The sequence below is a fragment of the Hypoxylon fragiforme genome (genome assembly GCF_022984875.1).
Source record: "Hypoxylon fragiforme strain CBS 206.31 chromosome Unknown GGS25scaffold_1, whole genome shotgun sequence".
NCBI classification, from domain to species: domain Eukaryota; kingdom Fungi; phylum Ascomycota; class Sordariomycetes; order Xylariales; family Hypoxylaceae; genus Hypoxylon; species Hypoxylon fragiforme.
Window position 1 is genome coordinate 1,445,085 of NW_026054756.1, and position 13,050 is coordinate 1,458,134.

The window sequence follows — 13,050 nt, forward strand, 5'->3', positions numbered from 1 at the left end:
CTTCATCAAGGGGGAGAGCCCTCGATACCCCACCGCGGCCGCAACGGGCTTTGGGCTTCGTGCTCACGAGTCTCGCGTTCGTCCTGTTCTATCTTGGTAATAGGAGACACGAGAGGATTCGTGCGCAGAAGACGGATGCGAAGCTCGAAAACTACGATGAGCTGTAGGTACTTCAAGTTTGTGTATTGAAACTGACCAGGGCCTGGCTCTTGTGGTGTCTTAACATAGTAGATGCAGTATCTGAGGATATAATAGACATTTGTGGCTATCATCTTGAAGCTAACTACCTGAGAAGTGAGTTCAGCATAGTTAAGAAATCTGAGTCAATTGACAATAAAGGAGAAGCGACTAATATCACAGACATGTTATGTTACTTATACATGCCTAGGCAACTTCTAGGTATCTAACCCTTAGACCTAGTAGGCTAATACAAGATGCAATGCGGAGGAAAATCAACGCTGCAACTTTCAAGGCTTCGGGCCAAGCACAAGGCAGCCCTCAAAATACTTCTGTAAATCGTCGAAATCCTCCAGTTCACCAATCCAACTAACGTGCTGGTCCGGCCTCGCCACTACGACGCACCCTCGCTCCTTGTCGATGCCGTAGGTTGCATACGCATCGCCGAAGCCCTCGTGGTAGCTCGCATCGTCGACGTACACCTTGTCGTAGTCCCAGCCGGTGTGGGGGTTAAAGGGGTGGAGGACCTCAGGGAAGTCTCGCAGTAAGTCCGTTTCCTCCCTCTTGGCCGAGTGGATAGTCAGCACCTCGATCACAGAGTCGGGCGACGAGCCGGCAGTAGTGGCAGCAGTGCGCAGAAAGCTGGTTGGCGCATCGAGGGCCTCGCAGAACTTATCAACGCGTGCCTTTTGCGCGGCGCTTAGGATGTTCCCGGCGAATAGCACGACGCGGAATCGGCCGTTGGCTTTGAGCTTCTTTTGGATGTGCCACGGTCGAGCATCCGATTGATTGAGAACCTTGACGCTGTTGAAACGCATCCCGACTGGGAGGCCCACAGCCAAGGCCTGTCTCTTCGCGAAGAGTTCGGGTGACATCTGCATCGCGGTCGAAATGGTTGATTCACCTTCACCGGTTTGTTGGGCGGCGTCAACCGACTTTGCGATAAGTTCGTTAGCACCGTAATTGACGCTCAAGCCGGATGCAAACAAGTTTCCTTTAACGAATGCCGACTTGAACTCCTCCATGCTCACACCCTCGGCGTCCATGAGGTCTTTGGCTGGTCTTCCGCTGAATAGCCTACTAAACTTATGATCGAAAGTGATTAAGTCTTGGGCTATCTGGCGACGCTCACTCCCGTAGGTTTTCAAGATGCTCTGCTTGGCAATGCCCTTGGTGACGAGAGCCACCTTCCAGCCAAGATTGTATGTGTCTTGCATGGAAACGTTCATGCCTTGGCCAGCTTTCGGGGAGTGGGTATGCACTGCATCTCCAGCGAGAAAGACACGCTCGTGAGCATCATAATTGGTACCAACCCTTTGACCAATCTGCAATACGTGATCAGTACAAGCAGCCTCGGATTCAGGAATACGTATAAAGGGAAAGTACCTGGTAAGCGGTCCACCAGTCACAGTACTCGTAGTCAAGCTTGTATGGACTGATAATCTGCTGCGCGGCGTGTAGGATGAGGTCAGGGGTGATTTTAGATCTATCGGCGCGGCCTGAAGCATCAGGAACCACCTCTTTTAGCTGGATGTACAGCCGCACAATTTTGTTCTCGCGAGGAATGACCATTAAACTACCATGCTCGGCTGAATGGATGGCACATCGCATTCGAATGTCGGCTGTTTTGGTTTGAAAATAGGTTAGAGCTGTTAAAACAATGGGCTCACTCTCATCATAATTCCGATTGCTCACTCACGAAAGTCGGTGATAGGGATGATGTCCAACACACCCCAGATGAAATCGGTTGCTTCGCCATGTAGCTCGAAACCTAGAGCCCGACGGGTCCAGCTACGCGCACCATCGCACCCGATGACATATTTGGCGTGCACCACCTCACCAGTTCCCGCTCGGGCCTGGCTCTTCTGGATCAAGTCCTCTTCATCATCTTCATAGATTAGAGAGCTTCGGAAAAGCCCGTCTGCGATCTTGCTTGCATTGGCTTGTTGTTCAGGCGCGGCCTCCTCCTCGGTAAGACGTCGCAGCTTTATGGTAACTGGGTAAGCAGATGCATCGTCGACCTTGGACTCGTCAATCTCCAGGGACTCGGGGAGGACACCTCGCTCTATGTGGATCGTATCCTTGGAATACTTTTTGATGTTGTCGAGGAAGAAACGCTCAATCCGTCCCTGGTGGAGGACACACTGCTGATATCGAGAAAATCCCACGGGAGTATCCGCAAGGCGATCCGAACGACGAATTATGCCATCAGCTCCTGGATTCTGATGTAGGGCATTAATAGAGAGTACTTAAAGATATATACGCATGCATGGTAGCGGTATTAGGTATACACTTACCCACATGCACATCTAGGAGACACACAGTTAGCTGATGATCTCAATTGCCATTTTCGTTTCAGTGCGATTAGGTACCTCAATCAGATGATTCGCTTCCTTCCAAGCTCTATCCGCGAAGCCAAGACTGTCAAATATTTCAAAACTGCGACATTGAAGTCCATCTGCCTGGCCACAGAATATCTTGGAGTTCCTTTTATCGACAATCCTGGCATTGATACCACAGTGTGCCATCCAACAGGCTGCCATTAGCCTGTAGTATGCGTATCATCGTAAGCCTGAGTGCTGGAGACACAACATGGAATTGTAACCACATCGGTTTCGGGTACCTGACTTACCCTGCGGGGCCAGCGCCAATGATGAGTCTACTCGGCCAGAGATCGAAGAGTCAGCAATTTAATGATCATTTACAGAGTTTGAGGCTCACAGCCCTATTTGAATTCAATCACTTACACGTCCACATTTGACTCGGGTAACTGCTCAGTCTCAGCCATCCTGTCAACTTCTTTCTTGATCAATGCCAATCTTGGACAATTTCAATTTGCGCTGCCGTGAAAAGTTAAATAGAAACGTGAGCGGGATAGAATAGGGAGAACATGAAGAGGTTGCGACGGAATACCCCACGTGCTGGTCTTAAATACCTAACTTACCTTACCTAGGGAGGTACCAGGTAGGTAGGTAAGAAAAGGGGGAAAGAGGAGGTGATAGAGGAGAGTATAGCTACCCAGTAGTATCTATTCCTCATTAGCCAGTTGAGACGCAGATCTAGATTCGGCTAACGTAAGAGCGTAAGCAAGAAACTGCGTTAGACATCTTTCCCAGATACTTGATAGGAGATAGATCATCACACTCTCACGGCTGTTCAAAAGCCAGGTAACATTGAAGTAAAGCGGAAAAACCGAGACATCCGAGACACTATTGGTCTACTACCTAACCTAGGCAGGTATAAAATCTTTAACTATCCCGGATGTGGTCCCGATGATTTCTATGAAGTTGACATGTCGGATCCGTTAAGGAGAAGTCCCGGATCCGCCCATTACTCATCATCTCTAAGAATTTATCATTTTCATGCCAAGCCGTGACCATGATTTATAATGCGGGGGGTAGTATTTACGCACCGCACCTATTCACCTAGATCCCGACTAATAAGGTGCCTATCCAGTATCCAGGGCTACTAGTTGATGTAACTAGGCTTCGTAGGTATTAGTTACTAGTTGGTAGAGGTTGGACGGATCTTGTTCCACAGCATAACTCTCGATTTATTTGTGCACCTACTTACGTACGGATCTTGTCTCATCATTCAAGATAGCTTCATGCCAATGGTCAAACAAACAGACATGTGACGCTATCATGTCTTGGCTAAGGAGTCGCTGAACGCCTACGCACGAAAGATGGCGGCGTTTTCCAGGCCCAAGCAGCCTAACGCCACTGATTTTGCTTCTTTGTCGCATCCAAAAGCTGCAGCAGGTAGTTATTGGGATGAGATGAAAATAAGTAAGTTGCTAGGTTCTCTCTTCTTAGCTAGCGCTTAATTATATTGGCACACACAGATATCAACTACCTACCTACTGCATAAATATCTATCAGATTCTATCTACCAAAAAACCGGAGATCGGGGGTTTCATGCAGCCACTACATTACGGTATATCTGCCCGGTATATCTGCTTGGTACTCGGTGTGGAATTTTCATGACTCTCAGTGGCATTCAATGTTCTACACCTTACACCTCTACATATGCAGATATCCCTTACGCAGTAGCTAGGTATTTAGGTAAGTCTTCAACACCACCTGGTATCGTAAGCTCTGTAGTTATATGAAAGGGTAGCCTACCTAGGTATGCAGTAAAACAACTGAGATAATACACATCGTCTACAGAGATCTTTAATCTATGAACATGCATGCATATGTATTTCCAGCCCCTGTTGGCCAAAGAAGGCGAAGCTGCCGCATTGTCCCAATCTGATCCTAAGGTTGTCATAAAGAACTTTCCGGGACATACACAGTAAGGTAACCGTCATAACTTCCACGTTATATTTAACCTCCAGTCTTATGGGAATAGGATGTATAACTTACCGAATCTCTACCCATACATGACTCAATACCTAACATATACACCCAAATAGAGAAGACAGCGTACCAAAAGCCACCTGCAGGTAACTCTGCTTTTAAAAATAAAATAAACCGAAGGGGCATTAGCTCCGGCGACACAATCCCAGGACTGGGGCGTCCCAAACTCGTACAACTAGTAACTAGCAACTGTCAGATATGACTTTTCAAAAGTCTGATAGATTTTATATCAACACTCACATCTCTCATTCTGCTCCTTTTTCGTCACTTCGGACCTTGATCCAGTTTGCGTTAAATCCTGTTTACCTCCCTAAGGACCATGTAGCCATGGAAATCACCACATTGAGAACGAACTCCTGAATGATGAGGTGTAGTCGTTGAACATAAATAGGTTTCTCGGCGCCGAACTAGCACATCAACGTCCCAAGGCCAAACGGTCACTTCTCGCCAAGATTGTTTCTCAAGGCAGAGCACACAATGTCGACCACCAGTCCTGAACAGAAGTTCATTAGTGAGGTATGGGGTCTTCAGGGGACCGCATACGTGGTAGTTGCCCTCCGCTACTACAGCCGGTTTACTGTTCTGGGATGGCGCTGCCTGGCTTGGGACGATATCCTGATGCTTCTAGCAATCGTTAGTCATCTCAACCTTACTACCTAGCCGCTAGCCCCCTAGACCAAAGTGACGGCTTCTAACCTGGAAAGCATAGATGGCATATACTGCCGAGTCGGTGATGGCGTACCTCGTCGTGGCCCACTGGAAAGGCCTCGCGAACAACGCCATGACCGACGAGCAGCGCGCGGCTCTGGACCCGCAGTCGCTGGAGTGGGGGCTGCGCGTGAACGGGTCGAAGACCCATGTTTGCGGTCTCCTGCTCTACACCACCCTCCTCTGGCTGCTGAAGGCCTGCTGGCTGCTGTACTATTCCCGTCTAGCGTGAGCCACACCCCAGGAGGAACTCCCGTGATAAGTACTATGTAACTAATCGGAAGTATAGATACGGGGTCTACAACACGCGGAGGGTGATACATGGGGGCATTGTGATCACGGCTGGCTCGTATGTCGCCTGCTTGCTGGTGGCCTTGTTCAAGTGCGTGCCCTTCGATCACCAGTGGCAGATCAACCCTTCCCCTGGGAGTAAGTACATATATCACAGGATTCTTCCGTCAACTCTGAGGTGTGGATTATTAACTATTAACGGCGCTCTGGTTAGACCACTGCATGCCAGCCATTTCAACTATTCAGACCGTCTTCGTGATGGTCATGAACACCTTGTCGGATTTTTATCTCATGGCAATACCACTACCGGTGCGTTAACGTGGTCTCCGTACTTTAGCATATATATGTATATAGCATAACAATCACTAACTAACATGTACCACCTTAGCTCATCTGGAGATCTAATCTTCCATTGAGAAAGAAGCTTATTCTCTTGGTCATGTTCAGCGGTGGGTTCCTGGAGATGGCCTTCGGTATCCTACGATGCGTGTCTATTCTAACGGTAGGTGTCCCTCGTCCACCGTCATCACCACACCCCCTAGCATTCAAAGTATCCGATACGTCCCTATTTATCGCAATCGCCGTCCATGGAACTAATAAGCCCCCCTATTCCAGCTCGGCGACACCGACCCGTCGCAATCCGGCTACTGGTCCGTCCGCGAGTCCTTCGTCTGCATCGTCCTGACCAACCTGCCGATGGTGTACCCGCTCTTCAAGCGGTTCATCGACAAGGGGCGGAGCGTGACCGGGACCAAAAGCGTGACCACGCGGGGCTACAAGCTGAACAGCATGCCCAGCCGCGCCAACGGCAACTACAGACGCCAGCAGCAGCAGCAACAGCAGGCCCCGTATTCCGGGCCCAACAACGACGGGGCCTGGGACTCCAAGGAGCAGATCATCCACGGGCGGGGCCACGGCCCGGAATCGAGCATCGAGGCGGGCACGCTGTCGGACATGTCGGCGGAGCCGGCGCCGAGCGACCATATCGTGGTGACGACGGAGTTCACGATCATAGAGCCGAGTCCGCGGGGGTCCAGGACTTCTAGCAGAGAGACATGAACGTGTAGTAACTTGACAACTTTATTTGGTTTTTTCTTTCTTGGCTTTTCTTTGACGCGAGACCGATACAGTTCTACCTAATACGGATATCAATAGACTAGATATACATAGATCTAGGTTAGGCATATATCCCCGAGGCCATCATGTTTTAGCAAGATACCTATACCCACCTAGGTACCTACCGTACCTAAATTAGATAGATAGTCGGAGCGATTCTCACCATCACGACCCCTCAATACACCCTTTATTTCTTCTTTTTCTTTCTTTCTTTCTTCCATACCTACCTACCTACCTCCCTAGACCCCCACATCATCATCACGCATGCGCAATCTTCAGCGCCGCAATCGTGTCCCTATCAAACTCCTTCTTCCTCTCAAACCACTCCATGTACATGAAAATATGCGGCGCGCCAATGTACCTCTTCACCGTGACCAGGTTGCCCCCCTCGACCAGCTTCCGCGCGTACGCCTCGCCCTCGTCCCTCAGCGGATCGACCTCCGCCGTCCTCAAAAACGTGTCGCACAGCCCGTGCCAGTGGTCGGCCTTGAGCGGCGAGATCCACCACTCGGGCCACGCGGCGCGGATGCGCTCGTGCTGGTTGCCGGGGAAGGCGTGCTGGCCGAAGAACTTGATGCGCGACCAGGCGAGGATGGGCCCGTGCGCGAACTCGTGGAAGGACGGGAAGGGCGACTCGGTGTAGTCTTTGTAGAGGAGCCCTTCGGCGGAGGGGGGCACGGTGGGGAGGCAGAGGCGCAGGGGCACGCCGGCGTCCCGGGCGAGGTGCTGCAGGACGAGGGAGATGTGCGCGCCGGCGGAGACGCCGCCGATGGAGACGGAGTCCGGTTTGATGTTCAGCGTCGCGGCTGAGTCTCGGGTCTGTGGCGCGGTGAGCTATGGGGGACGGGTCGCAGGTGAAGAAGGGAGGCTGGTACATACCCATGTCAATGCAGCCCAGGCGTCTTCCATACATTTCCCCCAGATAGTTTCTTACGGATGGTGTTAGTAAGGTACCTAGCTATAGATCCCACAGGTGTAACATCTGAGACTTACCGGGACAGTGTCGATAGTTGACATCGATCACGACGACGCCCGCGCCATCACGCATGCTTAGACACAGGTGGGACTCCGTGTTCAGATCCCCTAGCACGAAGCCGCCTCCTACATACCAATCATATCAGCATCGAAGAATCTAACGCTAGAGGGCTAGGTATATAAAGACGAACCGTGAAAATTCAAATGCACGCCATACGGGCCGTCCCCGAAGACCGCGGGATCAGGGTGATATATCTTGACCGGGATCCTGGCGTTGTCCTTTGAAGTGAAACTACTGTCGACGACCCTCTCATATCCCGTGACGTCCTTGGCCCACGGCCCCGTGAACCGGGCGGGATCAGCGCGGATCTCGTCGATGCGCCACGGGGCCTGGGCTACTAGACTGGTCTTGAGGACATACTTGACGACCTCCGGGTCGTATTGGGCTAGTACGTGGGGCTCGAAGATGTCTTCGGCTTTGGGCTCGGTCTTTGGCTGCGTCGTGGCTTCGCTCATGGTCGGTGGTGATGATGCTTTGGATTGGTGGAAAGCGATATGTAGAAAGTGTCTAGTTAGGTAGGTAGGTACCTTACCTACTCTAGGTAGCTAGGAAAAGTCATATATAAATAAGGGAATTTGGGGGGATTTGTGGTTATCTAGCTAGGTAACCTTGGAACCTAGCGCACGATAGTAACAACGGTGGTAACCTGGAAGGTAGTAGTGCCATCACTGCCATGTATACCAATCGCAGCTTGGCATTGAGCTCGTTTCGATTCCCCCCCTCTTTGTAAAACGCGCCAACAGCATGGCCGAGGTATCCCGCACCTACGCCGCATAGTCGAGTTAGGGTCGGCTAGATCCTTGATACCTGCACCGTTCACTAATCAGTAGTACTAGCACTGGGATATCTATATCCGACACATACGTTCGCAGGTAGTTTGAAGATAATCCACGATCTAGACATTATCCCAAGTGGATGCTTAATTCAACATCAGACCATATATAAATGCAGTACCTAGGTAACCTTTTCTAAGTAGCTACATACCTATCTGTCGCTTAAATTATTGGTTATACTTGGCCCCGATTCCCTTCTGCACAGCAGGTCGCTGCTTAATGCGCTCAATCCACTGTAGCAAGTGCGGGAACTGCCCGATCTCCTCCTGCGTGAAGCCGCTCCTGTCCCACCCCTTGACCCAAGGCCATGTCTTGATGTCTGCCACCGAGTACTTGCCTTTGCCCTTGCCGGCTAGATACTCTCGCGGCTCGCCGGTGTACTTTCCAGAGAGTCGGATCTCGAGCACGCCGTAGACGCGGATAGTTTCGTTCTTGAAGCGATTGATGGCGTCTGCGCTAAGTTAGCTATCTAATCTCGATAGTATTCGTATTCGGCTTGTATATATAAGTTTTCAGGGAACTCACAGTCAATTTTCTCGGGCGCAACTCGCGTAAAATGATTGACCTGGCCCTGGTACGGAGCTCCGGATCCATGCCAGAAGAAGGTCCATTGGATCAGCTCGCTTTGTTCGAGCTGGTCTTTGAAGCCGAATTGATTGTCCTTGTCTGCGGCATTCAAGAGATAGAGGAGCTGGGCGGATGTCTCGTGGACAGGGAAAGGAGGGCTCTGGTTGTTGTCGATTAGCGTCGGGATACGGCCATTGGGGTTCAGTCGTAAGAACCACTCCTTCTTCTGTTCGTTAGTAGAGATGTTGATCAGAGTCGTGGTCCACGCCGTCCCGTATGTTTCGGCTAGTTCTTCCAAGAGAATCTGTACGGCCTGGCCATTTGGCGTGTTTTGTGTGATGAGATGAAGACCCTTGGCGTTCTTGACGTCAGCAGGCGTCTCGGAAATGTACAATTTGTCTGCCATGATGATTTAGATATCAGGTATGCTTTGTAGGTAGATAGGTAGGTAAGGTAGCAAGGTTCAATTTGATAGTTATTTGATACGATTCAAAGGGTCACTACTATATTCTTATATACAAGATATGGGTAAACTTTCCAGCGGGGCAGCGGTTATTATAAATACATATTCGCGAGGGGTTGATCCAGAGGACTGCAGGTCATGACGACAAAGTGCTGCCATATTGCGAATTACTGATCTTATCGACTGTTTAATAATGCCTTATGCTTTCGACATTTGTAATCAACGATACTTTATACCACATGCACCTACCTAGTAGGTAAATATCGAAACTGTAGCATAGATGATGAAACTGTTATTTGCATGAATAAATCCCGATTGGTTTGAGGTTTACGACAAGAAAGGGGGGTGGGGCAACTTACCCTGCAACAAGTCTGGTTAGATTTCAAAGCCGGGTTATTATTATTAGAATTCCAGTTCTTCGGGACGATTCTCTCAAAATTTAAGTTATTAGGTACCTCGCAGTCATCATTCCTTAGATAATAACGAGGTTCAGTTAGGGGAGGGGGGAAAATGGCAAACCACCTGACACCTGACAAGCAAGTACGCAGGTAATCAAAATGGCACACACAAAGGCGGATTTTCATACACCGAGCTCGAGCGAAAGAAAGTGTATCAACCTCCTTGAATTACCTAGGTTTATAAGAAAGTCAAAATTGACAATGTTAGCGCGATTGACTGTTAAGATGGTGTTGCAGTCACATTGTTAGATTCGAAAAGACTCAGGGGGTATACTCAGTAAATGTACATGGTAAAATTATTACATTGCGCACAGATGGCTACTACATTCTATCTCTAAGTAAATGGCTAATAAGTTATCATCATATCGTTCGGCCTTTTAGGCCATCTAAAGTGCCAATATCATCAACTTGACTAATACCAAACGGCGTTGGCACAGCACCCACTCCCATCATTGATATCCAAGTGTGCGATCATCGACGCGCCCGACTTATCATCAGCCATCTTCCACATTTCGACGAAGCCCGTGGAGTTATCCGTGATCGCCACGATGTTGTCGTCGAACGGGCTGGGGGAAACCGCATTCGCGTATCCACCGCTCGAGCTCGTCTCCGTGAGGAAGTACTGCTGGCCCAGCTGGCCGCTCTCCTTGACCTCGATGGCGGAGATGTAGCCCTTGCGGTCGGCGTGGCGCGCGCGGTTGCTCGCCCACAGGTACTTGTTGTTGGCCGAGAGCGCAACCTCGTCGGCCCAGAAGTCGGTCGCGTTGTCGCCGGGCTTGAGGAGGGAGTACGATTCCGTCAGCAGATACAGCTTGCCCAGAGTGCTGGTCAGAGCCTGCGCAACTTCGCTGGTGCCCTCGAGAACGACGTAAACGTAGTCGCCCTTTGGATGAGTGACAATGTGCCGGGGATCAGCATGCGCCCAGGAGGAGGACATATCCAGGTGCATCTGGGACGTAACCGTGCCGTCGGTTTGGTTGATGTCATGGACCCAGAGTGAGTTGCCGCCGTCGTCAGCGGTGTACAGGAAAGCGGAATCAGAGCTGAACGAGACGCCGTGGGGAGCTGAGCCATTGGCGTACTCGAACTGCTGAATCACGGAGTCGAGGGTTCCGTTGTCGTGGACAGACATGACAACGCTGCACTTCGCATTGCCGTAGTAGAAGTTTCCGTAGACACTATATGGCGGTCGCGGGTTGGGAGCGACGAAGACGCTCTTCTTGCCTGCGCAGTCCGTGTCTTGAATCAGCCGTTTCTCGAAGGTTAGGGAGGTAGCATCCTTGACATTGAAGCTCACAAAGGAAGGCTTTTCAGAGTTCCAGTCAGTGCCATAGAGGTTCTTCTTGTCATGCTATAGTCAAGATTAGCTTCTAGAACATGTACGCAGTGGAAAATTAAAGGGGCATGCTTACACTTAAGGAGATCCAGGAAGAAGCCGAGTCGGTAGGGGTCTTGCCGATGAGCTGAAGGGTCTCAGCCACGTCATCATACTCCGCAGTGTAGAGGAAGTTTGTGCTGAAGGAACCGATGATAAGTTGATGCTTCGTAGCGGAAGCCAAAGCAGCAAGTCCAAAAATCCCGAGGGTTTTCTTAAAGAACGGCATAGTGATAGAGGTGTGATAGATGTTTCCGTAGAGAAAGAGCCCTGTTGCAGTGAGAAAGATAGCAGAGATAGTGATGGACCCTAACAAATTATCAGCGGCGAGTTAGAAATTATTTATCCTTGGATACTCACTCATCGTGCTGAATCACCCCGTAAGATGGGGTTGTGATGGAACGAAGGTGAAAGAAACAGTGAATAGAAACCAAGCCCTTGTTTACCAAACAAGAGAACGAATGTGATAGATATTTACGATATACCCAATAATATTTCTAACTCTAGATACCAAAACCTCTGTAAATAAATCGGTTTCACTTCTGTGTCACTGTATAATGAATTGCAGTCTGTTACAGGTGACGATGATTGTCACCGTTTGAACTCACACAGGCACATGCCACCTTTCATCTTATGGATCGATCTAATCTCATCTAGTGGAAGTGGATCTGGTGATCTTCAAGAAAGGGAACTTCCTGCACTTGAACTAACTATAACGAGATTTTTTATGTCTACTACCTAGGTAACCTCGGTTACTTGTCTCCCTTAGATACTCGAATATACCATGTACAATAAAGATGAATGGCATTTTAGTAATCAATCAATTGTATTACTGTCTCATAGTCTTTGTTTCATCCCGAAAAAAATAAAGCTACTGCCGGTTGCGACGCTCTTTGTCTTTTGCCTACAGTGGTGTCCAATAAGGGGTATCACGTGACTGTACTATAGGTACGTACCCCCCTTGTGGCAGAACCCCGAAGCTGATGACATAATAACTATTAACTATCGCCAGTTGCATGAAATTTGCACAGTGGTGACATAATTCTACACCGCCACACTGCTACACTGCCACATAGCTCCATAACAGGTTATTCCAAGTTATTTCAGGTATTTCATCGTTCACCTTTCATCTTTCAACACGCAACATCTGATCTTACTCCTTCTTATTATTTTTTCATTCTGCAGAATAATTACTCGCCATTGAATAGCCTCGTTAATCCTACCTGTTTTACTCGTTATATCTTACCTCAACACACTCAAAAATGTCTCCATCTGAACAACAGTCCCCGAACAACCAGGCCGCGCAACCCAGCGGCCCGAGCAGATCCGACACCAACTCCGTGCAGATCTCGCAGCCCGTGGCTCTTCAGGCAATGGGTACGTCCGATGCAATGTCTACCTTGGCCTTTTCCCGCGAAACTCAGTTAACTAACTCCCAATAGACCCGAAGCGTCCGCAGCCCGACCAGCCCGAGTTCGGGAACATGCGCGGCGGTGAGCGCGGTTCCTGCTGTCCGGGCCGCTTCTGCTTCTGCGTCCCGTGCCCGCTGCCGTGCGACTGCTGCATCATTTGAGACTTGAACGCGGCCTGTTTTTAACTCTGCTATTGAAACGTTATGTTTATTATGAGGGTGTATAGGGTAGATTGAACCACGGGCGTTCATTG

General features: G+C 49.7%; 6 protein-coding genes across 6 annotated transcripts; 2 read left to right on the forward strand and 4 right to left on the reverse strand.

Moving 5' to 3' along the window:
- Nucleotides 1-2,965, reverse strand: GGS25DRAFT_527007 (putative phenol 2-monooxygenase; the record flags this gene model as incomplete). Its single annotated transcript, XM_049265057.1, has 7 exons — nucleotides 1-1,502; nucleotides 1,564-1,799; nucleotides 1,877-2,399; nucleotides 2,475-2,486; nucleotides 2,550-2,724; nucleotides 2,810-2,836; nucleotides 2,925-2,965. The coding sequence occupies 7 exons, from the start codon at nucleotides 2,963-2,965 to the stop codon at nucleotides 468-470; spliced, it is 2,049 nt and encodes a 682-aa protein (XP_049121198.1). The 3' UTR covers nucleotides 1-467.
- A 2,050-nt stretch (nucleotides 2,966-5,015) lies between these two features.
- GGS25DRAFT_516723 (uncharacterized protein) lies at nucleotides 5,016-6,596 on the forward strand (the record flags this gene model as incomplete). The annotated part of the gene is made up of 6 exons (XM_049263254.1): nucleotides 5,016-5,171; nucleotides 5,248-5,474; nucleotides 5,536-5,675; nucleotides 5,752-5,846; nucleotides 5,926-6,087; nucleotides 6,153-6,596. The coding sequence occupies 6 exons, from the start codon at nucleotides 5,016-5,018 to the stop codon at nucleotides 6,594-6,596; spliced, it is 1,224 nt and encodes a 407-aa protein (XP_049121199.1).
- A 120-nt stretch (nucleotides 6,597-6,716) lies between these two features.
- On the reverse strand, nucleotides 6,717-8,447 carry GGS25DRAFT_22865 (alpha/beta-hydrolase). Its single transcript, XM_049257005.1, has 4 exons — nucleotides 7,820-8,447; nucleotides 7,647-7,754; nucleotides 7,533-7,582; nucleotides 6,717-7,472 (listed from the first exon to the last, which is right to left on the reverse strand). Exons 1-4 carry the CDS (start codon nucleotides 8,142-8,144, stop codon nucleotides 6,912-6,914), a joined length of 1,044 nt encoding a protein of 347 aa, XP_049121200.1. The 5' UTR covers nucleotides 8,145-8,447; the 3' UTR covers nucleotides 6,717-6,911.
- A 163-nt stretch (nucleotides 8,448-8,610) lies between these two features.
- Nucleotides 8,611-9,932, reverse strand: GGS25DRAFT_469375 (glutathione S-transferase). The gene is made up of 2 exons (XM_049259135.1): nucleotides 9,048-9,932; nucleotides 8,611-8,973 (listed from the first exon to the last, which is right to left on the reverse strand). Exons 1-2 carry the CDS (start codon nucleotides 9,493-9,495, stop codon nucleotides 8,690-8,692), a joined length of 732 nt encoding a protein of 243 aa, XP_049121201.1. The 5' UTR covers nucleotides 9,496-9,932; the 3' UTR covers nucleotides 8,611-8,689.
- GGS25DRAFT_469379 (uncharacterized protein) lies at nucleotides 9,913-11,726 on the reverse strand. The gene is made up of 2 exons (XM_049259136.1): nucleotides 10,392-11,726; nucleotides 9,913-10,293 (listed from the first exon to the last, which is right to left on the reverse strand). The coding sequence occupies exon 1, from the start codon at nucleotides 11,140-11,142 to the stop codon at nucleotides 10,423-10,425; it is 720 nt and encodes a 239-aa protein (XP_049121202.1). The 5' UTR covers nucleotides 11,143-11,726; the 3' UTR covers nucleotides 9,913-10,293; nucleotides 10,392-10,422.
- Nucleotides 11,727-12,647: 921 nt separating this feature from the next.
- On the forward strand, nucleotides 12,648-12,958 carry GGS25DRAFT_516727 (uncharacterized protein; the record flags this gene model as incomplete). The annotated part of the gene is made up of 2 exons (XM_049263255.1): nucleotides 12,648-12,762; nucleotides 12,828-12,958. 2 exons carry the CDS (start codon nucleotides 12,648-12,650, stop codon nucleotides 12,956-12,958), a joined length of 246 nt encoding a protein of 81 aa, XP_049121203.1.
- Nucleotides 12,959-13,050: the final 92 nt, after the last annotated feature.

Bases quoted from the DNA above. Each gene is read 5' to 3' on its own strand.
- GGS25DRAFT_469379 (XM_049259136.1), bottom strand. From the start codon at position 11,142: ATGTCTGTCCACGACAACGGAACCCTCGACTCCGTGATTCAGCAGTTC.
- GGS25DRAFT_22865 (XM_049257005.1), bottom strand. From the start codon at position 8,144: ATGAGCGAAGCCACGACGCAGCCAAAGACCGAGCCCAAAGCCGAAGAC. The intron at 7,755-7,819 runs GTTCGTCTTTAT...ATTGGTATGTAG, and splicing joins CGTGCATTTGAATTTTCACG to GAGGCGGCTTCGTGCTAGGG. The intron at 7,583-7,646 runs GTAAGTCTCAGA...ACCATCCGTAAG, and splicing joins CAACTATCGACACTGTCCCG to AAACTATCTGGGGGAAATGT.
- GGS25DRAFT_469375 (XM_049259135.1), bottom strand. From the start codon at position 9,495: ATGGCAGACAAATTGTACATTTCCGAGACGCCTGCTGACGTCAAGAAC. The intron at 8,974-9,047 runs GTGAGTTCCCTG...AACTTAGCGCAG, and splicing joins TGCGCCCGAGAAAATTGACT to ACGCCATCAATCGCTTCAAG.